Here is a 26933-nt window from a genome sequence, read left to right as displayed (position 1 = left end):
ACAACTGGTCAAACCAAGAGAACCCCTTGGATCAGTTGTCAGGTCTGGAGATGAACAGGGTTCACCAGGATACTGCACCAAAAAAAAAAAAAAAAAAAAAAAAAAAAAAAAGATATTGAAAATAAAGTTGCAAAGGTTTTAGGAATTCAAGAGCAAAGCCAGTATTTTCATTTTAACTGACATGTGATCTCTAGAGAATTCAAGTATAAGTGGGCCTTGTCAATGACAGCGACAGAGGGACACCTGCCTCACAGGTCTCATCGCTACTGAGCACCAAGAATCCAGAGCAAAGTTTCCACTTCTGGGGTTCTAGTCCAAACTCCCTGCTCTGCAGAATCTAGTCAGACTGCTTAAGCAAGGATGTGCTTTTTTCCTTCTTGACAATCATCTAATTCTAGCCTTACCCCAGTTTTAGGGGAGCTGGACAGCACTTTGATATAGCCATAGAGGGATCAGACAAGGTATGCCTTCTGGAAGCTTCTCTTAAAAAAAGAGGATTGAGGCTGCACAGATCCAGCAGGCTTGGAAGCATGCAGATTCAGAAGTAAAGCCCAGGTACCACACCAGCTACTGCCTATCCACTAGAAAAACTCCATCACATTTGAAACACAATGCCTCTAAGAGAACACTATGCTCTGTGCTCCTTTTAATCACTGTTTTAAATCCATTTATTTAAATGATTTATTTGCTTGATATACAGAATAAGCAATGTTAGACAGAACCTCATTCAAAAATGTGTTGGGTTTTAATTCTGATATCTTTAATTTTGATATCTTTGAGAAAATACTATTTTTTTTCTTGCATAATTCTTCATCTGCCATAATTCTGTCTTCTTTGATGCACTTGAAACAATCTTTCCCAGAAGAATCATGGTTGCTGGTGCTGTCTGTATAGCTGCCCAAACAGGGTGCATCCCCATTTCCTACAGAAACCGCCTTGCTGGGTCCAAAATGTAGCAGTAGTGTACCTACACAGAAAGAATGTCTTCATATCTTTCTCTTCAACTTTTCTTTTTTTTCCTCTGTCACATGAGGGAGAGTTGCTTTACATCACTGTCAACCTTTCCAAGATGGAAAGATTTCCTGTATTTAAGACCATCACTTAGATGGACCCTGCTCTGTAGAACTCTTAGTAGTTTAGGGGCTGGACGTTACAGGAGGTCTCTTCGTTTGAAATCAGTATATCTTAAAAATGCTGTGGTGGTGTTATGACACACTTCATGAAAACATAAACATTAAGCTGACGTGCACAGCAACAATTGCTGGCTAGAGGGAACTGGCAGCCAGTGGCCAAAATAAATTACACCTTTTGCTGTATCTTTTCTTCAAAAGATAATTTTAGATAAAGAATAACAAAAAATAGTTATGTTATAGGACACAATTCAGATTCACATTTCTGAAATTCCTCCGAGCTCTTTATTGCTAGATACTGTAAAACTACCATGGTATATTTTCATGCAGCAATAGCAATCTGAGATCAGACCTTAAAAATAAATCAAATATAAACTTATAGCAGAGGCTGAAGAGTTGACATTAGGGGAACACTCTCCATGATATTTGTTTGTTTTTAATGCAAACTGATAAAGTATGTGGTACAGAGGATTATTCAAAGTTTAGTTTAGGTTCTTTACTTTTTTTTTCCCATTGGGGGTTAGGTTTAGCTCTGCTGGTTAGAGTGTGGTGCTGCTAATGTCAAGGTTGTGGGTTCAGTCCCCTTACGGGGTACGCGGAGGGTTGGACTAGATGATCTCCAGAGGTCCCTTCCAACCGTACCATTCTATGATTCTATAAATAAAAGCAATGGTAATTATAACGGAAGTGCATAGAGACAGTCCCACATTATACAGTCTAGATGGAAACCTGAGCTCTCTTTTCTGAGAGTAAGGACCTATCTAGCTACCCCTGTTCTGAACATGCCCAGCAAGGCCCCAGAAGTATCACTGATCTAATTATATAAAATATTATCAAGTATTGGTTCCTCACCCTTTGCCAACCCTCTCTCAGAGCCAAGGTTTTATTTTGTTGAAATCTGTGACTAAATTCTGACTGACTTCTAATTGAACAGGAGCAGTATTTGTCCCTTATGCCCCTGAAAAACAGATGGTATAATGGTATCATCCTGAAGGCAACGTACCTAAAATAGCTATAGTGGAGATGTGCATATAGCATAAAGAGAGAGGCAAGAGTTAGGAAAAAAGTCAAAGCTTTTTGGTTTGTTATTCACACACTAGTAGATCCCTATCTCCTCCTTACGTCATAAATTTTCCTGCATGAAAAAAAAGAAAGATTTCAGGTTTACTGCTGCGTTTTCTCTTTAGAGTTGTGCAGCAACAAAGAAGTGCTTTATATAGTGCTGTATGGCTTTTCAATGTAGACACCCAAATCAAATGAATTAAGACAGTTCAATGTCTTCCTTGATGCAGTGAGCTTTACAGCAAAAAGGAAAACAGCTGCATCATTCACAGAAAAAGCGTATGTCTGCCTGCACTACAGAAAGCACAGATTGCTGGAGATGGCACAGTGCAGACTATGTGGTACAAAGGCACATTTATTCTGCTTACAAACCCAAACCTCAACTGATTTCTAATCATATACCAAAGGAGATAGGACCAGAATAAGCAACAATGAGAAGTGCTGTGGATTTTTAAACAGCATGAATCAAATATTTGAAAATCAGCATTTCAGCTGCTGTAGAATTGCCAATATGGCAGTAAGCACTAGAAGCTTGCCCATCCATGAGATCAGGAACAAAAGCAAGGTCCTGCTCTCCGTTACTCTAGTGCACAGGAAAGTTTAAGGAGACAAAAGCTCATGGCCTAAAGTTCAGAGGAAGCGTCCAAGTCCCACAATTGCTATTGCTATAAACTCTCAATTTCGTATGAATAAAGCATCTATGGTATTACATGCATTTAGAAGCACAGCAGATCCTCAAAGGAAGTGTAAATCCAATTGTTTTTATATCCTTCAAAGACAGATGTCTTCTTGGCATCTAGAAAGGAATATATAATCCAGGTGAGGCTGCTTCTCTCAGTTTCCTTCCCAACCCCTCACGAGGTATTCTACTCAGAGCAGTATAACCCATGTTGCAGAATGTTCAAGAAGTATTTCTGATCCCATCAAAGGCACTTACTGTGTGGCTTGGCAGTACACAACATTAGAAAACAGCATATGAGCAGGTCCATATATTTTGCAACAGCAACAGATCATCCTACAACAACTTTAGGGGAATATCAAAAAAAAAAGTAGATATGGCAATTAGAATAGAGAAATTGGATGGTAACAGAGAAACTCATGATAATAAAAATAAGGAGTTTTCACTAAACTGTTTAGTATAAGAGTAAACAAATTCCACTTTATTGGCACATCACCATTGAGTGAACCTTTACAAATAGCTGCATTTAATGGTTAGGTTGTTTTGGTTTTACATATATCAACATAAGATAAATTAATACATTGTCTGAATTAGAGGGCTAAAAATGCTCCAGTTTAAAATAAGAACCTGGTGGATCACCAGTGTGACAGTAAGTGTAGTTATTATCTGCCTTGAAGTAAGACCAAAAGCCAGATTAAAAATTAACTGATAGAAAGACCACCCACTGATTTCAAGTGGCTTTCAGAAAACATCTCATTCATAATTTCTGTGAATAAATAAGTGACCATAAAAGTTGAGTGCAACTTTATCCTACTGTCCCTATCTCACAAAGCATTCATATCTATATCAAACTTCCTTTTAGTGCTGAACAACCTAAGTAATTATATTAGCAGCAGATAAATGCCTAAGCATGCAGCAGTGACTTCCTAATAGGGAGTGCTAAAAACTTAATTCAAGTATACTTTAACTTCCACTGTTCAATAAGGCAACAAAGCTTATGTCTACAGTGAAATTCTTTTCAAGAAAATATAAACTGATCTAAATCTGCTTGGAAAAGAATAGGCTCATGTCTCTCTTTTCCTTCTACTGCTCATCAACACTCCAGTTTTCAACTGGATCTTGAAGTTTTGGACACAATTGTCATTATTAATGATAAGACAGATGCAGACAGTACTGGAAATCTTGCAAGAATACCTGTGTTAGCAAGATGACCAACTCACTTTTGTATACACAGAAGTGTTTGAGGTCTAAACACCTTTAAGCTTTTAGAGAAAGCATGCCAGCTCGTGCTGGTATCTCTGCATTTCAGATTATCTCTGCATGCAGAGACAGACTTACAGAAGAAGTGCAAGTGCATCAGTACAACTCTAATACAGGTAGCAGTAAACTAGTACAGAGAATATTCATCTATCATGGTATTTTCAAATCTTTAGACTGTGTCTTTTTCGCATGTTTTAAGACTCTACTCTTCATATTTAACTTATAGCCCATGAAAACTGCCACAGGGAATATTTTTTTTCCCCTTCAAGTGTAATGATGGCAATGCACCTTCCAAACATTGCCTCATTGACATGTTTCATGGTACTCAATAGTAATTTCCCTACTACAGAAAAAAAAAAAGCACCAATTCATTTCATGTAACCTCACTGATCATCGATAGCTCCTCCATCACAAGTGACCTTAGCTGGATTCTAAATGACCTTTAACTGAAGAATCTATTTCTCCTGTCAGTCTATCAAGCCAGTCTTCTTTCTCCTATAGGAATCTTGGAAATAGAAATCACTCTGTCACTCTCATGACTGTCTCTCTGCTTAAGAATAATGAAAGCTAAATGCTAGTAAACAAAAGCTGCACCATTTTGTCTCTCTCTCTCTCTCTGTTGCAGGCCTTTGATTACTCCATTCCAAATGTTATTTCTATTTGCCAAAGTGACGTAAAATTTTTGGTAGTCAAGGTGTAAAATAACTTTCAAATGCCAAGTTACTTGTTTTGTTTATTCATTGTTGAGCGTCACCTGCAATGGTCAAGTTTTCTCACGCAGATAGGCAAGAGCTTTGATGCAGGGTGGTCAAGGAGGACAATTTCACTCAAAGGCCAGAAAATTCCTCCCACTTACGTGTCTACTACAATTATAACTTGTCTTGCTTCATGGCCTAAAACAGAATGAATCTATAGTAGTAAAAATCTAAGCGCATTCAGGTAGAGCCATATATTTTTACTGAATGATCACCACCATCTAGAACAACGAGGGAATTGTTTGCCATGTAAGTCAGTCCTACAGGATATGAAAGCCCATGGCTGATTATAGGCTTATAAACAGGAAACTCCTCAGGTTTCCCTAAACATAACACAGCCTGGTTATAGACATCTGTTACTATAATATGATCCTCTTTGTCAAAGGCCACAGCCGTAGCATATATTTTGGAGGGGAAAATGAGGCTGAGCCCAAAGCTATCCATCTGGCCGATGAGTTTCATGTCTGCACTGAATATCTTCATGCGGGTGCTGCTGTTGTTTGGTCCTTTGGCTTTCAGATGCTCTATCACCGCAATAACGCCAGAGGCCGGAGAGACGGCGATGCCCCTCGGGCTGGTTAATTTGGACTGGATCACCTGCGCCTTCTGTAGCTTCCCCTTTGCGAAGTCAGCCGTCAAGCGGTAAAGGGCTCCGGCCTCCGAATCGGTCACGAGGACTTCGTTCTCCCGGGTGACGTCCAAGCCCCAGGGCAGAGAGAAGCCTTCTCGGAGGGCCAGTGTCCCTCGCCCATCAAAATCAAAGGCCTTCACGGAGCGGTCCCCGCCGTCGGTGACCACCACGTGCCCGTCCAGGGTCACCGCCACGTCCAGCGGGTACTTGAGGTCGTTGCCCGCCTCGCCCCGCTCCCCGAACTGCTGCACGCAGGCGCCGCTCGCCCCGAACACCTTGATGCGCTTCCTGCCGTCGTGCGCCACGGCCAGGCGGCCGGAGCGCGGGCACGCCGCCACGCCCGTGGGGTTCACCAGCGCCCCCCAGCCGCCCAGCGCCAGCCGCAGCGCCGCCCCGCCGGCCGGCCCCGCCGCGCCCGCCCCGGCGCCCGCCTCCGCGGGCTGGCCGCCGGCGGCCTCCAGCAGCTGCAGCAGGGGCAGGCAGTCGCTGGTGTCGGCGGAGCCCCAGGCGCGGCGGCAGAAGGGGCACTCCAGCCCCCGCCGCCCCGCGCCGCCCAGCGCCGCCGCGCAGCCCAGGCACAGGACGTGGCCGCACGGCAGGTTGCGCGGCCGCCGCTGCCCGCCGGGCCCGTACGGCTCGAAGCACACCTTGCACTCCAGCAGCCCCAGCTCCTCCGCTGCCGCTGCCACCGCCGCCGCCGCCATCCCCTCCTGCGCCGCCACCGCCGGCGGCGAGCGGCGACGAGGCGGAGCGAGAGGGATGAGGCGGGGAAATGGCGGCGGCCGGGGCGGAGCGAGAGGGACGAGGCGGGGAAATGGCGGCGGCCGGGGGAGGTGACAAAGGGGGGAGGGGGGGGAGGGGAATGGCGCTGAGGCGGGCGGCGGCTGCCCCCTGCGGACGGCGGCCGCCCGCCGTCATGGCCGTCCCCTCAGCTCAGTAACGCGGAGCGGCCCTCTCCCCGCCACCCTCCTGCTGGAGGGGCGCGTTTTATGCGGCTGGCCGGGAGCCGATGTGGGCTGCGTGATGACTCCCACTCAGGAAAACGAAGTTTCTGTTTAAATCACACCCCTGAGGGGGAAGAAAAATTAGCCACGTAAAATACGTTCGTAGACACCTAGCTGCCAAATTATCACAGTGGTGCTAGTGCTAACTATACGGGTGTAGGGAAGCAGTTGGACTTTCATATGATTTCCCGTTCCTGTTCTGGGTAGCTTTGGAAAAAAACGTAATGAAAATATTTACACTGATCGACCGCTAACAGCTGCTTTTCCCAAGCAGGTGAATATAGACACGCTGTGGACAGGGAGCCTGCTCTTTCTGGACGGTGCCGCGTTCCCAGTATAGGCTCAGAAGAAACGCAGAGTACGTACACCGCAGACCCATCCTGAACACCTACGGCTGCTCGCCTGGCGGAGTCTCACCGGGCTGTCAAATACTCAGACACACTGCACGGCGCCTCGCGTTCGGTGTTCCTGGGCACGCAGCAGCCCCGCGCTGAACAGCTGACTTTTTCAGATTTACACGTATCTGATAGCTGGAGGTAAAATTTCAACAGCTCTTGTAATACAGCTCAAAAAAATTTCTGGACAGAAAAAGGGTGATATTTTAACTCAGCAGCTGCAGTACTGGCCAGGAGTAAACATATGAAAAAGCAGTTTCCAGCTTGCGCTGGCCCACTGGCTATAAGCAGGCAACATGCTGTAGGCAACGTGCTGTAAGCAACATCCTTCCTCTCTGCCCCCCTTCCCCTTGGCCTGAAGGGGCAGCAGCTCCCAAGCGCTACAAGCGATGTTAAAAGTTGTCATAGGTTGGGGACTATTGTGCTAAAAGCATCAAATCCACTTGCAGCTCTAAGACTGCAACACCTCTAGCAAACAGCAAAGGCTGGTCAAAAGAAGAACAATCGGATAAAGCTCTGAACAGGATATTTCTGGAGCTTAAAGGTGACATTCACTTTCTAAAAGGTCACACAGCTTTTGTTTTCATTCTAGCTTTAATAAATGAAAATATATTACCTTGACAATCATACCTTTCCATCTGTTTTGAAACAAACTAGCAAAGGGAGAAGGCTAGGGCAAGAATGAGTTTTGAGACCACCTCGTAAGGAATGTTTCTGTAATGTGGTAAATAACTGACCAGAAACTCAGAATGAGCCCCCAAAATTCTGTAATTCTGAAAACTGCAAAAGTGTCCATAAGGCAACAATAGAAGACCCTCAAAGAAGGGGCTGTGTCCAGGCAGACATGCAAAAAAGCTCTGCAGTATTTCCCTGAACATGTCCTACAAGGTGCAACCTGCGTGCCAGCTGCCTACTTGCAGAAGAGAGTGGCATATTTACAAGCAAATGCAGGAACATTTTCTCCCCATGCTCTCTGTTTTATTGTCAGCTGCTTCACTTCCCTCACCTATTTCCCACTTGATTATAGTTCCTCCTTGGCAGCTGCTGCCAAGCTTTCTTGTATGCTCATTGCTGGTTAGTCTCTTGGCTTGTAATCATGACTAGCAGGGATGGGGAGAAACAACTTGTGCCAGCTTCTCGCCTCTCTTGCCCAGCTGCTGTTACTAGCTCAAGGCCTGCATTACAGGAAAAGGTATTTGAAGAGCTGCTGCTGTTATTCCCAGGCCTGCGAGCGTCTGAGGCAGACCTACATAACTCCAGACAGACAACATCTACTGGCAACAGCAGCAGGAGGTCATTTTCTTTAGTTCTGATTATTTGAACGAATATAGAAGAAAAAGATCCACTTTTAAAATGCTTATTTACACATGGAGTTAACAAAAAGCTATGCACAATGACACTTATGGCAGTTACATAGTAGAGTTCACCTTGAAAGCAAAGCCATCAGAAGATCAGAGTTCCATAGACATTTTCTATATGCTGAAGCCTTCTTTAAGAGTGTTCAAAAATGTGTCTGATTTTAAAAAGTGAGATTTTTAAAAAAGGAAGGTGGAAGGAAGATGGGAAGTTATTTTAATTAATTTTATCACATACAAACTTTAGTATATACAGCACCTCCAGAAAATAATCTAGTCCCCATTCTCTGTGTCTGTCTGAAAAGTCATTGGCTTTTTGAAGACACTTAATTTCACAGTGGTTGCCTGAAAATGAAGAGTGAATAGTATGTTACTGTATTGTAAGTCATGGGAAAAATGCCAACTATCAGGAAAAAAAAATCTTATTCATATATTTTGTCACAGTGCCTAACTAATACAAACTGACTGAGCAGAACTTAGCAGTCTCTCTTGCAGTGGAGTGCAATTGTCAGTGCCAATAATGCACTGTGCATAGCCAGTGAAGAGATCTCAGAAAGACATAACTGAGTAAAATATCAAAGCATATTGAGAAGTACATTTAAAATGAAATTCCAGCAATAATTCTGACTTCCCTTATTTTGCTGGATTTAAGTCATACATTTAAAGTTTCCTTTAGCAGAGCATTTTATTTTTCCTTTTTCAGCTCTGAAAGTATAGCAGAAACTATAGAATTAATATGCAAAGACCTTGTATTAAAACTGGAGTGGCTGGTGATGAGGGGCAGGGAAAGCTAAAATTGTTAAACAGGACTAAGACTGAAGCTGCAAGACCACTTAGTGCAATTTGAATCCTGGGAGATTGAAAAGCTGCCATGGGGAGGAAAGAGGCCATGTCTGTCTTATGAGTGATATGTTTTCCTCATACCTTTTGAAGAGCTGAGAGTTTTCCTTAATAACAAAATCTTTCTGGTAAAATTATATTTATTTTCCTCCTATTATTTTTGCATTACTCTGCCTCCTACGTAAGAAGCAAACAGATGACTTGTTATCACTTGTCACAGGGTGAGATAGAAGCACAAATACATTTGTCTGTTCTGAAAAAATCTAATGGTTAGCCAGAAGATAACTTACCAAATAAGCTTTTAATTTCAGATTCAGGAACATAAAATGGTGGGCCTGGAAAGAAAATGGATAAAGCTAATCAGAGAGAAGGTAGAGAGAGGAGACAAGCATGTTTTCTACTGCAGCTGGAGCGCTAGCCCCACTGTGCACAGCTCCTGGCCTGCAGCCTGCCCTGGAGGTACTACCCTCTGCAGCAACCAGAAAACAACATCTCCACGAATACAAGGCACCTTGGTGCACCACCAGACAGCTTCAGGTGTCATGGCTGGACTACTTCCAGACTTTGGCTACTGTAGCCATATTGTCAGAAGACAGGAGGGTTGTGACCATGCTGTAGATACGTGCTGCGTGTGCTGCTCAGTGCTGTGTGTGAATCAAGCCAATAATCCCCTTGTACTATAATGGCATAAAGTAAAGAGCTGAATAATGGGAGGGAGAGCAATGAATGATACTATTGTGGTTAATGACAACAAGACCTATCCTTTGAAGTGTAATTGAGGAACCCAAAAGCAACAAGAAATTTGTTTCTTTTGAGCATTAATAATTAACTACAAAATCTTGACCCCTCCCCCCAAACTTTGGTATGTAATAAAAGTTATGAAATGGAAAAGTACTTTATGGCCTTATAGAACTTCACCTTTTTCAGGCGTATTCGGACCTGACTCATGATTGAGGTTAGAAAGGAAGCATAAGATGGGCAACACATTTGGTTACATGTATTGAGTAAGTCAAAGATCTATCATAGTTAGATGGTCTTGAGAATGCCTCAAGATCCCTGGGATGGACAGGACATACAGTGGGTTACGCTAAGCTTTTGCTCTTCCAATTTAATTGTTCATTGGGTTAATATACCATGTTTGTCCTCCACTTGCTCTTGGCACATCTGCATGCCACAAAAAAAGCAAATTTAATCTCAAATTTGATGAACATCTAAAATTTTTTGCTATAACAACTGTATTGGCATGATCTGCTAACACAGCCACGTTGATAAAAGCAGTGGGGAAGATACTAGTATATCAGTAAAATCTATATACAATTTATTTTAAGGCACGCAAAATCAAAACATGAAAAGTGCAAATTCTTACCTTTGTGTTTGTTTGGATCATATAAAACAGTAACGAGGAGATAAGAAGCACTTTTCTCCATTAGGGAGATCATCAAACTGGCATAGCTGAAAGGAGATAGTTATATTTTATTATTTTAGAACTGTACCAAAACATTTGAGCATAGCATTCAAAATATTCAACAAAAAATGTATGATGTATTCCTATGCAGAGACATGTTTAACTGAGCTGCACAGAAAATGAACAGAGATATATATCCATGAAATATATTAAATAAATATTACTGTTCATAAACATGTATTTTTTATTTGGGAGACTAATATGGAGAAAAATAACAGGCAAAACAGAATTTGTTAGCCACAGTCTAGAATTACTACACAATACAGTACTGAGCTTTTAAAATTATTGTGAATTCAAGACTGTATGCCCAATTAAAAAGTCCTACTTATAGGACCAAACTAAATTTGGGTTGGCTATAAACAAGAAGGAAGAACTGAAATAAAGGAAAGCAAGGGTAAGAAGAACAAAGACAGGGAGGAGAAGCAGATGGAGTGAAAAGGAAATAATAAAATTCAGATGAGACTTGCAGTTCTGATTCTGCTGGGTTGCAACAAACCACATATTTTCCCACCAAGAGGCAGGACAGCTTCCTGAAGGAAGCTCACAAATCTACACAGTAACAGTGCTCTGTGACTGCAGCTGACACCTGCAGTAGGGAAGAATTTGTGTAGGTTACTCTGAGAAATGAGGGAGGACTCACTGACAAGTAGCAGCAGGAAAAAAAACACATGGTCATTGGATATGTTAGAAGAAAGAAAATAACAACAAAGCAAGATTACTAACCGTTCTCTGTCGCATGGATTGACAGCTACTAGAGCTCCTCTGTCCCAAACCGCATCAAATTTGCCAACAATTGCACTATAGGGATATGAGAAAAAGATTGAAAATACTAAAAAGGTACATCCATCTTTATTCAGATACTTCCTATGGAGTCTCGAGGAATCGCTGGCTAGCTGTGCAAACACCCAAGTAGCTGATCTGTTGTTATGGTTCAGCATCTTCACGATCTAAAGCATTATGAACCAGGTCTCAAGAAACCCACCTGGCATGTGGCCCAGATGGGAGGACACAGAGATGCTACAACTGCTCAGCATTTCCCCATCACTTAGTGGTGCTGAGACAAGGCAGGAAGGAAGAAACCCAGTCTTAACATTTCTCTTCTGGGCCACAAGCTTGGGCTTTTGGCAATCGAACCCTTCTGTGACCCCTGAGGCAGCACTATCATACACTCAGGATGTCCCTAGTTCTTGGCCACCTTCTAACGCCATGCGTTATCTCAAACACAGGTTAGGGAAGGCGCCTCGTTGCATTGGCATCATTGAACTCAATGCACCCAGCAGCGTAAAACACATCTGTTCCCAGCTGCCTGCTTGGGGCAGTTAGCTTCAGTCTGAAATCTGTTAACGTGAGAAGAGGTAAGTTACACTGCTGCTTGCCTTGGTCTAACGTAAGTACTATTTTTGCTCCTGGATACACTGGCAGGTGGGTTTAGTGACCCCACGAAGCCTGCAAACGGCCAAGACTGTTGGGAACTATCTTTGCTAATGACTAGTAAGAGCAGCCAGGGTGACACTAGAGATGGGGATGTTGCAGGGGGAAGGAAGAGTTTCATTTCTGGTAATTATTAAAATAGGAGTTTAGAGAGTAATGTAGCAATAAAGTAAATTGCATAATTTTAAAGCAAGTTAGAAAGAGGCAAGTTTCCCTAGAGAGGAAAATATGGTATGGAATTGCACAACACTTTTCTGCCTAATGGGAGAGTCTGTCGGCGTCTGGTTGCATCACCTCTTCTCTCGCTGCTCCTCCCTACCCATTTCTCATCCCATTGCAACAGCATCACTAAATTTTTGGCAGCTAACTTGTATGCTGATCCGGTATTTCCCAGTCTAATGTGATGAGACATGATAAAGCTTTAAACTCCTGACTTCTTTCAAAGCTTGCCAAGACTAAGAATCTAATTTAGATACCCAGTCTTAACTGAAAGGAGCTTTTCTAAAGAGACAGTGAAACGTGTAGCGAGGGTGAGGGGAACGCAGCAAAGTCTGGCAGGGCAAGTGCAAACTGAGCCTAAGGTTTGAATGCCATTCTCCTCTCTGCAAGGTGAAGACCAACTATGCGACCCTAGGGAAGCCCCTGCAGTTTTTTGCATCTGGTTTTTCTCCCAAGTTTTAATCTAGTCTAACTGGAAGGACAGTGCTGGCTCTGCACAGGCATTTCAGGTACTTCGCTCCACTCCCCTCCGCTTTCACCAGGGTGACGCAGCAGGCTGCGGGCTGACTCATGTGGCAACCTCGCCCTGATCCCGGGCTCCTGCGCATCCCAGTTTCCTTCTGACAAAAAGCAAGCCATAGAGAAGGGGAAGGAGATGGTACGTGCCTGTCTCATCATCACCTGGACGCAGGACAAGGCGAGGGTGGTTGGGGGTGCTCTGGCAGATGTACCTTTTTTTGGATCTCTACCCAATCTTTTAGTCCCCTACACTATTTCCTGTTGCACATTTGCATGCTGCTTAGCACAATAGATGCCAGCCTAGGTACTACAAGTACTACAATTTACATGTAAAGTAGAAATCCACATATCAGCAGAAACCCCACTGGATTTAGGCAGTAAAGCTGTGAATTGTTATCTCTCCATATGTTTAGGAGTTTCAGTTTATATATATATATATATATATATATATATACAAAAATGTGTTTATATATATATATATATATATATACACACATACATACATATATATATAAAAGAAGACTGGCAACCATAATTGTCTTAGAAGCTACAGTGGTTGTGTAATAACTGTTTTATATACTTCCTAGAGGTTCCCGCAAAGAGCAGTAATTCCTGTTACTCATTAACTAACGAAAGAGTCTTTGAAACGTCTCATTTTGACAAAGGTCAGCAGCACATCTGAGTTCTCCTGTCTCATGAACACTCAGCACTAAGACCAGCCTCAGCAAGAGTGAAATAAGTTTAATTTCCATAATTACTAGGTAATTAATCAAATTGTCTATACATAGAAACTAGAACAGTGTGTGCATTTTTGTAGTCACAGGTATCTGCTGACTGTTGAACGAGATACATATTTTCACCTTCAAATTCTTTATAAGAAGGCCAAGTACAGAACCACGCATCCAGAACCTGTATCTGCCAATCTATTTTGTGGGTGATAATCTATGTACTGGATCCAGCGATACAGTTTTTTTGGTTGTATATTTTCAGTTTATTTTATAATGTCATTGCACTGTGTTACGATAGAAGTCATGGATATTACCATGCTACTTGCTACTAAATTTAGAACTGAATTTTTCAAAAATTAATAACAAGAAGCTTGAGCATTCCCTGGGCAACCTGTCAACTTGCAGCTAGAAGGATTTAAAGGAATTTACACAGCAAAGGCAAGGAGGAAAGTAGGCGGTATCTACAAAACCAAAGCATCCGTTTTTGCAGGACTAGTTACACATGCACTGCTAAGCCAAATGGTGCCAGCTACACCAGCAAAAGTTTTAGCAGTAAGTCTACTGTATTAAGGACTTTGGTCTCTAGTAGTGAATACTTATTTTTTCCTTCCCAGTTCATGCAGGTTAAAAATGAGCATCATAAAGTAAACACCGTATTTTCGTTTCCTAAACTACCTGTTGCACCTGTATTTCTACTAGCTCTGAAAGGGCTATCCAAGTAAAGACTAAGATTTGACCTCTTCCTTATTGAACAGCTGTGGGTTGATATTAGCAACTTGTTTCTGATAGTTGTTTTATACAAAAAGCAAGCAAACACACAAAACCTTGCCCAAATGCTTAAGACTATAGAGAAAATTGTGCCCGAGAAGGAACTGCAGGATGAGGGAACCACAGCACAGGGCTCAGTACACCTCCAGCTCCCTCCGAGACACGTTCCCCCCTTACAGCACTGGACACAACACAGCCTTGCTGCGTGTCCGCACACCCCAGCCGCTCCTGCGCTGGCCTAGGTCTGAGCATGTTTTAAACATACCCATTGCCAACACTACTAGAAACCTCCTGGCAAACAGGAAATATGCCAAATGCATTAACACCTATGACACAGTCCTCTACGCTAGAGCCTGGAGAGAGTCATAAGCCCTGCTGCAACTCAGTGATTTTCAAAATTCCCCAGAGGAAACCTTGAACAGAGAACTAAGTGCAAAGCCACCAAAAAACATTGGGGCCACGCAGAACGACATTGACTGAAGCATTTTTCAGGAGTTGATAGTACTAACTGTACTAAGCATTTGTCATTTTTCATTGTGCCTTTTAACTAGGAGAAAAGACATTTAAGCACCAAGGATCCCTCAGAAGACATCAGTAAGTCAGGCCATGTTTGTCAAGATACTTGTGAAGTCCTTGTTTGACAATACAGGACGTATAGTGAGCTACACTGCAGTGATAAAACGTACTTTCGCAATGGCGAAAGGCATGTTAAGTAAAGCAGGGTGTACTTAATGGATACAGCTTACCTACGCATATGTCAGTGAGAGAGTCACAAGAGATGCTTTCTGAGAAGACACCTGTGGTTTATTCCTGTCACTTTTACTGGGCTGCTCTGAATGTGGGATTGTGTTAAGGTTTTACTTGTTAGAATCCATCCATACTATTAAACGTAATTTGGTTTTGTGGTAAAAGCAGACATGTTTTTCTATGACTTTCATAAGACACCTTAGAACAACAAGCCCACATAAAGATATAGTTAATTTTTGAGGAAGATTGGCTATTCACATTTATCGTACAAGTCAGTAGGAGTTTTCTTGAGAGGCATTATTCCAAATGTTTACAGCTGTTTCAAATAAAATAACTTAACAATATTAATATGTTTGACTAAGGAAAACTGAAGACACTGTGTACTCCTACCTGGACAAATCGTAAATACTGCAGCAGTAGAGAGAAATGTTCCCAGACATGCTCTACAATAAAAGCAATGAAAACAGCGTTTCATGAACTACACCTCTAAATACATATGTAGGTCTAATGGGGAGAAACTGTGAAAAACATTTTTCGTTTTCCCCTTCTGAGACACCTCTCTTGACCCCTTCCCTAGAGGTGCTGACTGATCAAGGCCCCACAGCCGTCCAATTTTGCAGTACACTACGCTGCCGGCTTGAAATTTAGGCGCAAGCTTTAAATTTAGACCAGCGCGAGAGACGTACCTGCAACATCTTCGCGCCCGAAGTCCCCGGCACGGGCTCCTCACGATAAGGCAGACCATGCTCGGCGAAAAACTCCTTCAGCGCTTGCTCGCTGATCTCCACGCCGACGACGCGGTGCCCCATGTCCGCCAGCCTGCGCGGCCGCAGAAGGCACCCACGGTCACTTGCTGGGCCACCAGCACGCGCGCATCTCCCCAGCGGCACGCATTCGTTAGAGAAATGCTTCCCGCTTCCCGGCTTCGGGAGGTATCGGCGCTCGCGCGAGTGAGCGAGCACGGTCCACCTCGCCGCCTCTGAGCTGGCTGCAAAATGCCGCAGCGATGGGCGGCGGAGGCTGCCGCGGGGCCGGGGAGTGCGGGCTTACACGGTCCCTAGTTACAGATACAAGCCAGCCCAGTCTGCTGCTGCACAAAAACTCGGTAAGCAGAACCGAACATCCTCCTCCCTTCGGTGCCCGTAATGCTGCTCCGCTGCCGGCAGAGATGCAGCACGTGCCTGTTGGCCATTACGGGGTTGGGATTTCTCCCCTCTCCCTTCTTCCCTCCCCACAAGAACTTGGATTTTTTTTCCCATGTTTTACCATTTCATTTCTACTGCTTTCCCGCAAAGTGGGAAAAATATCCTCAGTCCGCTCCGGCCATTTAAAAGAATATCCAGATACTTCTGCAGGAGCCTGCAGGAGAAATGGTGTTTGTTACTTAAAATCGGGACTACGTGCGTTGGCCCGTCCAAGGCCAAATGCTACGCAATATGCTAGGTAGCACACAAACTCCATGACAGACTGTACTTCTTATTTCAAGCTGCTCAACACAATTAATAATAATAAAAAAATCAAATTAACAAAATTAATAAAACCCTCCACCTTACAGTTAGTTAGAAACAAAGTAAATTTAATTTCTGTTAGGAAACAGTGTAGCTGATTCTTAAGGTAAACAAACCAAACCACCTCCAAAATGGCCACGTTAGATTACTTAAATGGAACGATAATTAAACACCTGTATCAATCAAATCACCTATATGTCTGAAACGTAATCTTTGTTTCAGACATATAGGTGATTTGATTATACACAGGAGTGTATAATTGGTTTTGCTCTCTTTCGTCCTAGCCTTCCAGTGCTCTAATGCTCTCTGCATATTGTTTTAGGCCCCAGTTTCACAACTCCCAGCCAGTGATGCAGAGCTTTTGCATCGCAAGATTTAAGATTTTTAGCCAAGTTCTTAGGCTTTGTAGTTTAAGACCTCATTAAAGGAGTAAAAGTTATAAAAGCAATGCAACCCTTTCTTTTCTCTGCTTTACAACAAATGCGGGTCACAAGGATATTTGTATCTATTTCAGTTTCAAGCTGTGTCCGTATAAATAATTTTCCCTTCTTACATGATGCCTTTTTACTATGAGTTTTACGAACAAGCCAAGCCGTTCATCTCACGGCACTGGCTTAAACCGCTTGGGCAGGCGAGCGGAGTCACGTACGGGTGCCCTTGCTCCTTGTGAAAGCCGGTTCTCCCCGTTTTCCATTTCTGCAGCCATTCCTCCTCGGTCACCACTCTCTCCTTCTGTGCCACAGCATCAGCACTTCCCACGACTCCAGACCCCTCTGCAGCACCCTCCATTGCTGCCCCGGGAGCTGCAGCACCTGTGCAAGAAGAAAAATTGAAGGGAGAAGGGAAAAAAAAAAAAAAAAAAAAAAAAGGAGTAGAACAACCCACCCCCAGCCAGCGGTTTGGAGGAGGCTCTGGAGCCAGATAAAACAGCAGCGCAGGGGGATCAGCCGCGGGCCGCTCCTGCGCGGTGCCCACGCGAGCGCCGTCAGCTGCGGCAGCCGCCACTGCCGAGGCCGGTGGGGGGAAATAAAACAAAATAAAAATACACGTTTTTATATCTCTTACGTGCAGCCGTCGGGGAGGGGGGGCCGGCGGCGGCGGCGGCTGGGGACGGGCGGGCTCCCCGCGCGGGATAGCCTGGCCTGGCCTTGCCCGGCGGCGGCAATGGGTCGCGGTGGGTCGCGGTGGGTCGCGGTGGGTGGCGGCGGCGGCGGCACCGCCCCGCGCCGCCCGCCCCCTCGCTACGCACCGCGGAGAGCGGAAGCGGCGGCAGGAGGAGGCGGGCTGAGGGTGCTGGGCACCGGGAGGAGGAGGAGGAGGAGGAGGAGGAGGAGGAGGAGGAGGATGAGGATGGCGGCGGTGAGTGACCCCCCGGCCCCGCGCTGCGCCGCTGCCCGCGGGGCTCCCGCCGGCTGCGGCCCCCGGGCCGCGGGCAGGGGCGGGCGCTGCCCGCGGCGCTGCGCGGGGGTCGGCGCGGCCGCCCTCACCCCGCGCCCTCGCCCCTTCTCCACCCCTTCCCTCTTCTCCCCCGCTGCAGCTCTAGCAGGAGGCGGCGCGGACACGCGTGGATGTGGTCTCCGGCCCCTGACTCAGCTTGCCCGAGGTGAGCGCCGGGCGGCGCCTGAGGCACCAGCTCCCCTCTGCCGCCGCCCCCCCCCCCGGGACACCCCACGCGAGATCTCCCCACGCGAGTTCCCCCTTTGGGCCCCCCCCCCCGCGGGACACTCCGCCCCGGGGCACCATCCCCTGGAGCACTCCCACGTGAGACCCACGAGACACCCCCAGGGCACCCCCACGCGTGTCTCCCTCCCCAGCCGCGGGCTATCACGGGAATGGGAATATGGTCAGGGACCCCCCCCCCCGGCTGCCTGTTTCGGGGAGGGGGCGCTGTGAGGCTGTGCTGACTCCGGCGTTTTTTTTTTTTTTTTTGCTTTTGCTCAAGGGTGAGTTTCAAAGGTGTGCGCACTTCTGGGTCCCACGCACTCTTGTTTATCAAGCTCCTCTTGTTTCCCCTGCGTGCGTGTTTTCTCGTTCTTTTTTTTATATTTTTTTTTCTTTTTCCTTTTAAGACAAACTTGCTGTCACCTGTACGTGTAGACCCCATAATGTGTTCTCATATAGGCCGTGCATTACAAGCGGATGAAATGTTACAGAATGTGACGCACTGTGTTATGTCTCTCTCTCTCTCTCTCCCCCCTCTTTTAAAGAGCTTATTTTCTCAGCCAGAAAGATTGTATTTATAGGATGCAGAGTCATATAAAGCTTAGTAAAGTAAGCAGTGTTTGCTTGTTTAAAAAGCTGTGGGTTTGGGGTTTCTGTTTGTTTTTTGGAGGGGAAATGGGGACAAAGTTGTGTACAGCTGGAAATCAGGGCCCTCCTGACAGTTATGCATATAAGCTGCTCTTTCTTTCTCTCTCTCTCTCCCTCCCTCCCCCAATACTTTTTATAGCAAAAATATGTCTGTGATTCCATAAGAACGGCCTCTGCCCATCGAAACAGAAAGAATCCTCGGTATTTTTGGTGAACTTTGCGGCGAGCGGCAGCTCCCCTGGCGCCCCGCGAGCGATGAGCGGCCACGCAGCCCCGTGCCCTCTCGGGCCGGTGGGCTCGCGGCGGCTGCAGGCTGCGCCCACCCGGGTGGGGGTCACCTGGCCGCCTGCTCCTCGGCACCCGGCTCGGCGCTAAGGTAGCGCCGTCCCGGGCTCCCGCTGCAAAGGCAACCGTGTTTAGGACCGGTTATCTGGTGGTAGGAAATAAAACGCCACAAAGAGATACAGTGTTGTGCCTCTGGTCCAGACCGAAGGCTGCAGGGGAAAAAAATCACCGTTTCCTGCGGCGCTACGCAGCAGTTTAAGGAAATCTCCTGTAAATGAAACTGTCTGGTTTTCCTTTCCCTTCTCTCCAAACTCGTCCACCTATGTACAGTGGTAATCTATGGTGCAGTGATGTTGGGAATTTTGGGTAATAAAGATCAATTTAATTCACTTCCCCCAACCCCCAATTAGGCTATAATTGTTTTTGCATACAAAGAAAGGAAGTCAATTTTTGTATTCACTTGTCTGAGCTCCTTTCTCTTCTCACTTATGTGGATAACATGTTGTGATTTTTCCCTTCCCCTCCAAAATCCGTTTCTTCTCTCTTGAGAGAAGAGGGGAATAAAGCCCCGGTTAACTTGTGTCACATCAGCTTCATCTGAAACTTTGCAAAAACGTCATTCTCTCTTCCTATTACTTTCGCCTTCAGCAAAGCCACCAAAGTTGCTCCTGCTAGTGTGTCTGCTGCTGTCGGCTTGGACAAGGAAGACGCAGCCCAGTAGCGTGAGAGAGACTTGGAAAGTCTCAGATGTAGAAATTCAGAACTGATTGCTGCCACAAGAAGGTCGTGTTCATGACTGAGTCCTGTAGTATAAGCCCAGATCAGTGAACTAGTACATGGCTGGGTTTTCTCTCCACTTCCTTTCTGTGTGGGGGAGTGCTTTCGAATTTAATTCTTCCTTTAGGCTCTCTTTAATGGTATTTTATTCCCTGCAAAAAGAATGCCTTTGATAATAGTATTTTAAATGTACTTTTGTATTTCTGTGGCGTGCTTTCTCACACTCCGTGCTTTCCAGCTTCCATGATAAACCGTGGTCTTTTCCGTGTTTCCAGTGACTTAGAATGATAGAGCTATCCTGTGGCACAAAACTTTTCTATGGTTACAGTATGTTAAATAACTAAGTTTGCAATATTCTGATTGCCTGTAATTGCACTGCAACCACAGTTGTTTAAATGCTAAATTCTGAGGTACTGTCATCAGAGGGGGTCCAGGTCTTGGAGCTGGTTGTTCACCACCAGGTGAATTAAATCTCTCTTCAGTACGTGGCTTGGAAAGGTGCTTTATGCTGCAGATCTCCTGCTACCAATAAATCAGTAGTTAGCAGGAGGAGTGTTACTAAGAGTGGTATTTCAAAGCTTCCATGAGCTGATGCTTATTTTCTTTGCTAATGGTAATTCTAGTCCAGGTCTTCATGTAATGCAAATCAGATTACTGAAATCCAGCGTATGGTGATCTGGGACAGCCAGTCAAGATGTACTCAAGGATCTAATCTTAACTCTGAGTTTAGTTTAAAATCATATTATTGTTCTTCTCCCTGTAAATGCTGCATTCTCATTTTTCTCTTAGATTAATAGTCAAGCTAAACAGATTCTTATCTAGGTAACTCTGACAAAAGCAGTATTATGAGAGTGGCTGAACTGCCTAGGTAATTAAACAGCTCTGCAAAGTCAACCAATTATTATTAACTACTGCTTATCTTTTTTTGCAGACCTAACAATACAATGTCAACTGGACGGGTACGAACAAAAAAAAAGGCATGTTCTTCGGACCAGTCTCCAGACAACCTACCTTTGAGGAGTTCTGGAAGACAGGTATTTATAATAAGTTAAAAATAGAGTTCTGTACTTTTGTATTTTTTGTTAACTTTTAAAAAAGAGAGAACTTCAATGTTGAGCTTTTGGCTCATAGAGTAGTTATGCAAAGAGGGGAATAATTAGTTAATTCTTTGAATAAGTATCTTATTTATGAACAATATTTTGAAAAGACAAGTATTTAGTGTAACCTATACTGGATGTATTCCAAATATGATCTAGCCAAAAAAGGCCACTGGCCTATCTAGACAGAGGCTGAAAACAATGTAATACAGAGTACCCAGAGTAGAAGAGGTTTTCTTTTTCTAAAGGGGAGAGAGAGAGAGAATAAGTGCATGGAGCTTGACTCATTCACATGTGATGTAGTTTAAAATACAATTTAAACTAGAAGCTTTACTTATTCTGATTGATGCTACTAAAGAAATTATAAGGCAAGACATTTTTAGCTTTAAATGATATTTCCTTTTTTTGGGAGGGTGGGGGGTGGGGGTAAAAACTGACCTACCTTGATAGTTGTTTCATGCTGCAGCTATTTCACAATGGATTGGAAGGGTTTAATTTGTATCATTTTAACTACTTGAAGCTGTGCCACCAACTACAGAACATTTTGAAAGCTACAGTGTAGCAAATGCATTTGTGGCCAGATTTCAGCTATTCTTTATTAGGTAAAGAAGAAGGCAGCTGAAGCAGCAGATGATGATGACGAAGCATCGGAGAAGAAGTATAGGAAGTGTGAAAAAGCTGGATGCACTGCAACATGTCCTGTTTGCTTTGCCAGTGCAGCTGAAAGGTTTGCTTCTTTTTATTTGCACATCTGTATTTTTCATGGACTTTCCTAAACTTACATTTGAGGTTTAGAATTTTTAATAGAAAGTTTTATCAGAATATAAGTGTGCAGGGAGAACTGAAAGATATTAAATGTCTCTTTGCAGGCTTAAGATGCCAGGAAAGTGGTGCAAATTATTCCTTTTCCTGGTAACTTCTTTATGTGAAGGTTGCTATTTGTGATATAGAATTTCTTTAGGATAAGCTTATTTAGGTTATTTATGCCGTCTTTTGGCACACACCTTACTTCTGTGTAACCTGAGAGCATTTTTGTGAAATCAGAGGAAGCTAAACTTGCTGTTAACATGGAAAATGAAACCATCATTTACTGCAGAAATTCTTTGTTGAAATGCTTTACAATCCTAGGTGAGATTCTGAGCTTGAAATTTTAGGTCTTGGAAGACAATGGTATTTAACTGACCACTTTGTCTCAAATAGCTCATAACTTTGTGCACCTTATTCAGGTACTTTGGCATTTGGGACCTGGAGATACTGAATGCCTGATGGTAGGGAGAGGATCTATCCACAACAAACAGCGTGTTTGACCTCATTATGCAGTAGGCAGACTGCATTTATATGGCGTTGTTCCCTCCCTCGTCACTTAAGACAAACTTCTCCTTTCTTTTTTCTTATTTTGCAATTATAAGACAATGAAATGGAGCACTAGATTATTTTATATGTGAATTGTTCTTTGGCATCATGATTTCATTGCACTAGTGATATTGTCATAGGAAGGCAACTGTTCTGGCTATCAGAAGAGACTTGTGGTAAATGAGCACCTGATAAACTGGTGTCAGTAATGTTACTTTTTTTTTTTTTTTTTTTTTTTAACTTTAGAAAATGATGGACATTGCATATTCATCTTTTCAAATTCTTGTTTTAATATTATGATTTTCTTAAAAATACATACTTTTGATATTATTTGAGATGAGATCCTTTCATGGCTAGCTGCTTCAGCTAGCAGCTTAGCTCACTGCTTTTTACCACTCACACATTTATCTCTGGAGAAACATTTCATTGAGTTTATCTCTGAATGAAGAATGCTGGACTGATTGCTTTGTCTGATGAGTATAATCATTGCAAATGTATATTTCTTTCTGAGGGGAATAAATGTGCAACTATTTACTCAGGACTTTGTCTCATTGGGTTAAAGTTGCCACCAGTTTAGTCATGCGAAAAAATAGACAACATCCGTTTTGTGTTCAGATTTGCGATTATAGTTCTGTCAGTTGTCCTGGGGAATAGGTGTTGTAATGATTTATGAATCGATTGGTCAGAGACAGGAAAAAGACTCATTTAAATGATCTCTCCCACCCTACACTAATACTGGAAACAAAATGGAAGAAATTAAGGAGAACTATAAGTTCCTATAGAGAAAAACTTTGCATTCCTGTACATCTGGAAAATGCTTAGTGTGTCAGAGCATGTAAAAGCAGCACATTTCACATTCAGGAACTGCCCGCTTAAAGGGCGATAAAGATGGGCTCAGCTGACTGTTACGGGACTCCAGACGAGCTACGTAACGGCATGTCGTGTGCGTTTTGTCTCCTCTGTATCTGGCGTTACTCCATTTGGAAATCTTTGAGACCACTGAAACGATCCTCTCATTCATTATTATTTGTATGACTAGTGCCTTGTGCGAGGCAAGCTTCATGAATATAATGTAAGGCCCTGTCCTGTCCTTTGCATTTTCTTCACATTTTAGAAGGTACTATGGTCAACAGGAAGGTTTTTGAAATGTATCATAATGCTATTTCTATGTCTCTTGTGTTACAGATGTGCTAAAAATGGGTATACATCTAGATGGTATCATCTTTCCTGTGGGGAACACTTCTGCAATGAATGTTTTGACCACTATTACCGAAGGTAGATTTGCTAATTAAGCTTGTGCCTTTTCAGTGCTTATTAAAAATTTGGCAGATGTCACAACCATTGAAATGTCATACATATAATTTATATATACATGCACACACATGCAAGCACAAAGGATTGTCTTCTGGCTTGCTTTATTTGAAATGGGGCTTAGATGCTGCTGGGAAAACTGCAGGTGTTGTATGGACTAGCAATCAGTTTATACATGGTAGCACAAACAAAACAGTTGCTTTTAAGCAGGCTCTTCTGTCTGTCTGGTTATTCTAAAGCTTTCCTCTTCTTTAAAGCAATATCATAGAATTTTAATTAATAAGAATAATTTAAATAAATCTATTTCCTTCATGCAGCATTTTCACTTTACAATAGGAGTTCAGGAGAGCTTGCATCTTTATATAAACAAATCAGTGAGCAGATGACTAATTTTTTGTGATTAACTCTTGCAGTTCAGTGACTGTGAAGACACTGGTCAGGCTCACAGAGTGCTCTAGGCTCCAAAGTGCTTTCCATGTGAGTGGGAGTTGAGTCCAGCTCTGTTAAGATTATTTTAGGTGCTCATGTGCGCAGCCTGGACCTTAGATACTCAAATGTGGTGCTCGTTATCAAGAGGCCATAGTGGCCAGGATGCTCTCTATCACTATCACTAAGATGGTGATAAAGTCGTAAGAGACTGTCTCCCCCCCCCCCCTTTTTTTTTAATTAGGAAAAATATAGGACTTATTTTCAGTCTCATTTCTCTGTCCTTATATAAAATGTTCAATTTTAGAATAACAGCTGTTGCTTAAAATGAACTAGATCATTCAGTTTTCTAACTGCTTGCTGTTCTCTTTTTCTCTGTCTTCTTAGCCATAAAGATGGTTATGAGAAATATACTGCCTGGAAAAGGATTTGGACGAGTAATGGTAAAAGTGAGCCCAGTCCAAAAGCCTTCATGGCTGATCAACAGCTTCCTTACTGGGTAAGACAGAGAGTGATTTGTGGGTTAGGGTGTATTTCAGTGCGATGGTAGTTTGAGAAAGTATACAGTTTTGTTTTGGTATTTAAATTACCTTATTCTGTTCCATCCTTTCCATCTTTTCCTTCTTCCTTGCTCTGAAAGGTTTTACTCTTTCTGTAATACTGTAATTAGGTAGCAGGTCAGCTGAATTTTCGCAGGGGCGTTCTGGCATTAGAGCATGGGGGAAAGGCTCAAGATAATAATTCTGGTCAGCTTCTCTGTTGCTGGAGATCTTCTCCGAATCCCAAAGAGAGGACAACCTTCTCGTGTTTCTCAGTGAAGCAGCAGCTCGGATGTGCAGCATTCAGATAGAGTAAGGCGTGGTGGGGAAAAGGGAGCATGCCTAAAGGAAAGTGTGAGTGCATTAAGATACCCCAAAAATAGATTTTGTATTTTCAGGGTAAAGGGAGTAGAAGAAAAGGAAAGACTGGAATGGCAGGAAATATACTTTTAGTGGTGAACAATGCCATTTTGAAATAATGCTTGCAAAGCCCATTAAAGACAGTAGTTATCGAGTGTAGAATTAATTTTGGAGTTAGGTTCTGAGGTGAAATTTACTCTTATTGGAGATTGGCACAAAATTTACGAACACCATATGCCTTGCTCATGACATGTGGATTACACAGGAACTGATTTACAATTGTATTTAACATGTATTTGATGCTTCCCTTACATTTAGCTTCTTTTTTATTGGTTAGCATGCTTCATTAACCTTATCTATGATCAGACCGTGACAAGCAAAAACAAGTTTGTTTTTTAACTTGTAGGTACAGTGCACAAAGCCGGAATGTGGTAAATGGCGTCAGCTGACAAAGGAAATCCAGCTGACACCACAAATAGCAAAAACGTACAGATGTGGTATGAAGCTGAACAGTTCTACTAAGGTAACCCAGACCTTTTTGCTCATATTGAAACTAACTGCAAGTTGATTTTCTTGTTTGCAGACATTGAGATTTCTTTTTGTTTTGCTTCTTAATATTTTTATTGTCAAAACAAGTTCTGATGGCCTGGAGAATTGCATGGTTAAAGTCCTACAAGCTGTTTGGACTCTTTGTTTCTGAGTGAAAATGTCAAAACAGAAGTATCCTGAATACTGTTTGTCTGCACAGTCAGTTGTAAAATCATTAATTTTGAAACTGTTGAAAGATACCAGTATGTACAAAATAAACCTACACTAAAATGTTTTATTTTGCTCAGCATAGTTTATTATTGAGGAAAACATTTTAAAAGTTCTATAAGCTTTTATTAACAAGTTTGTCTTGGGGCTTAAAATGAATGTTTTTGGCTTTGGCAAGAAGATAACTCCTAAAATTTCAGAGAGTCCTTATACTGCCATAGAATCTATATAATAAGAAACATGAGATGAAAATGCTACCCATATGAAAAGTGGAAGGGTTAAACATTTCACCTTGAAATTCTGTGATAAAGATTCTCCTAAAAAAAAAAATCTCATTTATTTTTAGTCAAGGCTGGAAGAATCTTTCTGGAAAATGTGGCATCTTTCCAGAATTTCTCTATAAAATTCCGCTCTTTTTTTTTTTTTTTTTTTTTTTCTTTCAGTGTTTCACTACATCATTTGGAACAGGATGTGTATTTTAATGTTTGAGTAGATAGATCAGTAGAGACTGTTTAATAAATGAGAAACATTTGCTGGAGTGTTTTGGCTTTATTGTATGCTGTGTTTTTAACTATGCGTTTCTCCTTTTATTATTTGTTTTTACTTAGAGTAATCATCTGTGCTACACAAAGCTAACAATAACACATTTTTTGTTTGCATAGAATAAATATTTAATTATTTTTTTTCTATAGCTTAAGAATAGTACTGACATAATTCACTTTTTCAGACTGAGGGCTCGGACCAGTGTTCTATGCCCGAGGACTTGGTGAGTAGTAGTTGTTCCTCCTCGTTTGTCCTAGAGTATAAAAGCAACCTTAAAGCGTGGCATGTGTCTTTCCTTTTCTTAGTCGTTTGACTAATTATGGTGATATTTAAGCATTTTGCTCAGGAAGCTGTCAGACCCTATTTGCAACAGAGCCTAGGGCTGCCTTCTACTTTCTGTTCTTTTTCCTCTCTTTGCTTCCTATAAAAAATAGTTTTCTGGGGGTTCTTGGTGTCTTTCTGTGATTCAAGGCTTACTCCTAATTCTGTGCTTTTCAGCAGGCAAGACAGTATTCAATTGTCAACTGTCAAATAAAAATCCATTCCCCAAATTTCCAGGTCTTTCAGGTGGTTTCTATCCTAGTTAAAGTTAGTCATCTCTTTCTGAAGCTGCGCAAGAACATCAGAGCATGTTTTCTCTCTCTTCTCCGTTGTAACACAAAACTATACTTGCTATACTT

General features: G+C 43.0%; 3 protein-coding genes across 4 annotated transcripts in view; 1 reads left to right on the top strand and 2 right to left on the bottom strand.

Moving 5' to 3' along the window:
• Positions 1 to 3268: 3268 nt before the first annotated feature.
• Positions 3269 to 6230, bottom strand: NHLRC1 (NHL repeat containing E3 ubiquitin protein ligase 1). The gene has a single exon (XM_062568040.1). It carries the CDS (start codon positions 6219 to 6221, stop codon positions 5067 to 5069), a length of 1155 nt encoding a protein of 384 aa, XP_062424024.1. The 5' UTR covers positions 6222 to 6230; the 3' UTR covers positions 3269 to 5066.
• Positions 6231 to 7666: 1436 nt separating this feature from the next.
• On the bottom strand, positions 7667 to 17781 carry TPMT (thiopurine S-methyltransferase). Its single transcript, XM_062569917.1, has 9 exons — positions 17562 to 17781; positions 17146 to 17308; positions 16255 to 16347; positions 15675 to 15807; positions 15379 to 15431; positions 11300 to 11374; positions 10478 to 10563; positions 9402 to 9446; positions 7667 to 8616 (listed from the first exon to the last, which is right to left on the bottom strand). Exons 2-9 carry the CDS (start codon positions 17283 to 17285, stop codon positions 8489 to 8491), a joined length of 753 nt encoding a protein of 250 aa, XP_062425901.1. The 5' UTR covers positions 17286 to 17308; positions 17562 to 17781; the 3' UTR covers positions 7667 to 8488.
• Positions 17774 to 26933, top strand: part of KDM1B (lysine demethylase 1B) — a 29781-nt gene continuing 20621 nt past the window's right edge. The window contains exons 1-8 of one of the 2 annotated variants that reach the window (XM_062569916.1): positions 17774 to 17855; positions 18034 to 18099; positions 20800 to 20902; positions 21568 to 21692; positions 23504 to 23593; positions 24443 to 24554; positions 25361 to 25477; positions 26438 to 26476. In XM_062569916.1, coding sequence (XP_062425900.1) covers positions 18065 to 18099; positions 20800 to 20902; positions 21568 to 21692; positions 23504 to 23593; positions 24443 to 24554; positions 25361 to 25477; positions 26438 to 26476 — 621 coding nt within the window. In that variant the 5' untranslated portion in view covers positions 17774 to 17855; positions 18034 to 18064. The remainder of the gene's footprint in view (positions 17856 to 18033; positions 18100 to 20799; positions 20903 to 21567; positions 21693 to 23503; positions 23594 to 24442; positions 24555 to 25360; positions 25478 to 26437; positions 26477 to 26933) is intronic. The other variant, XM_062569915.1, reaches the window with a different exon arrangement.

Source organism: Rhea pennata, chromosome 2, assembly GCF_028389875.1.
Source record: "Rhea pennata isolate bPtePen1 chromosome 2, bPtePen1.pri, whole genome shotgun sequence".
NCBI classification, from domain to species: Eukaryota; Metazoa; Chordata; class Aves; order Rheiformes; family Rheidae; genus Rhea; species Rhea pennata.
The sequence above is the reverse complement of the archived record's forward strand: the minus strand, read 5'-3'. Positions and strand labels throughout refer to the sequence as shown.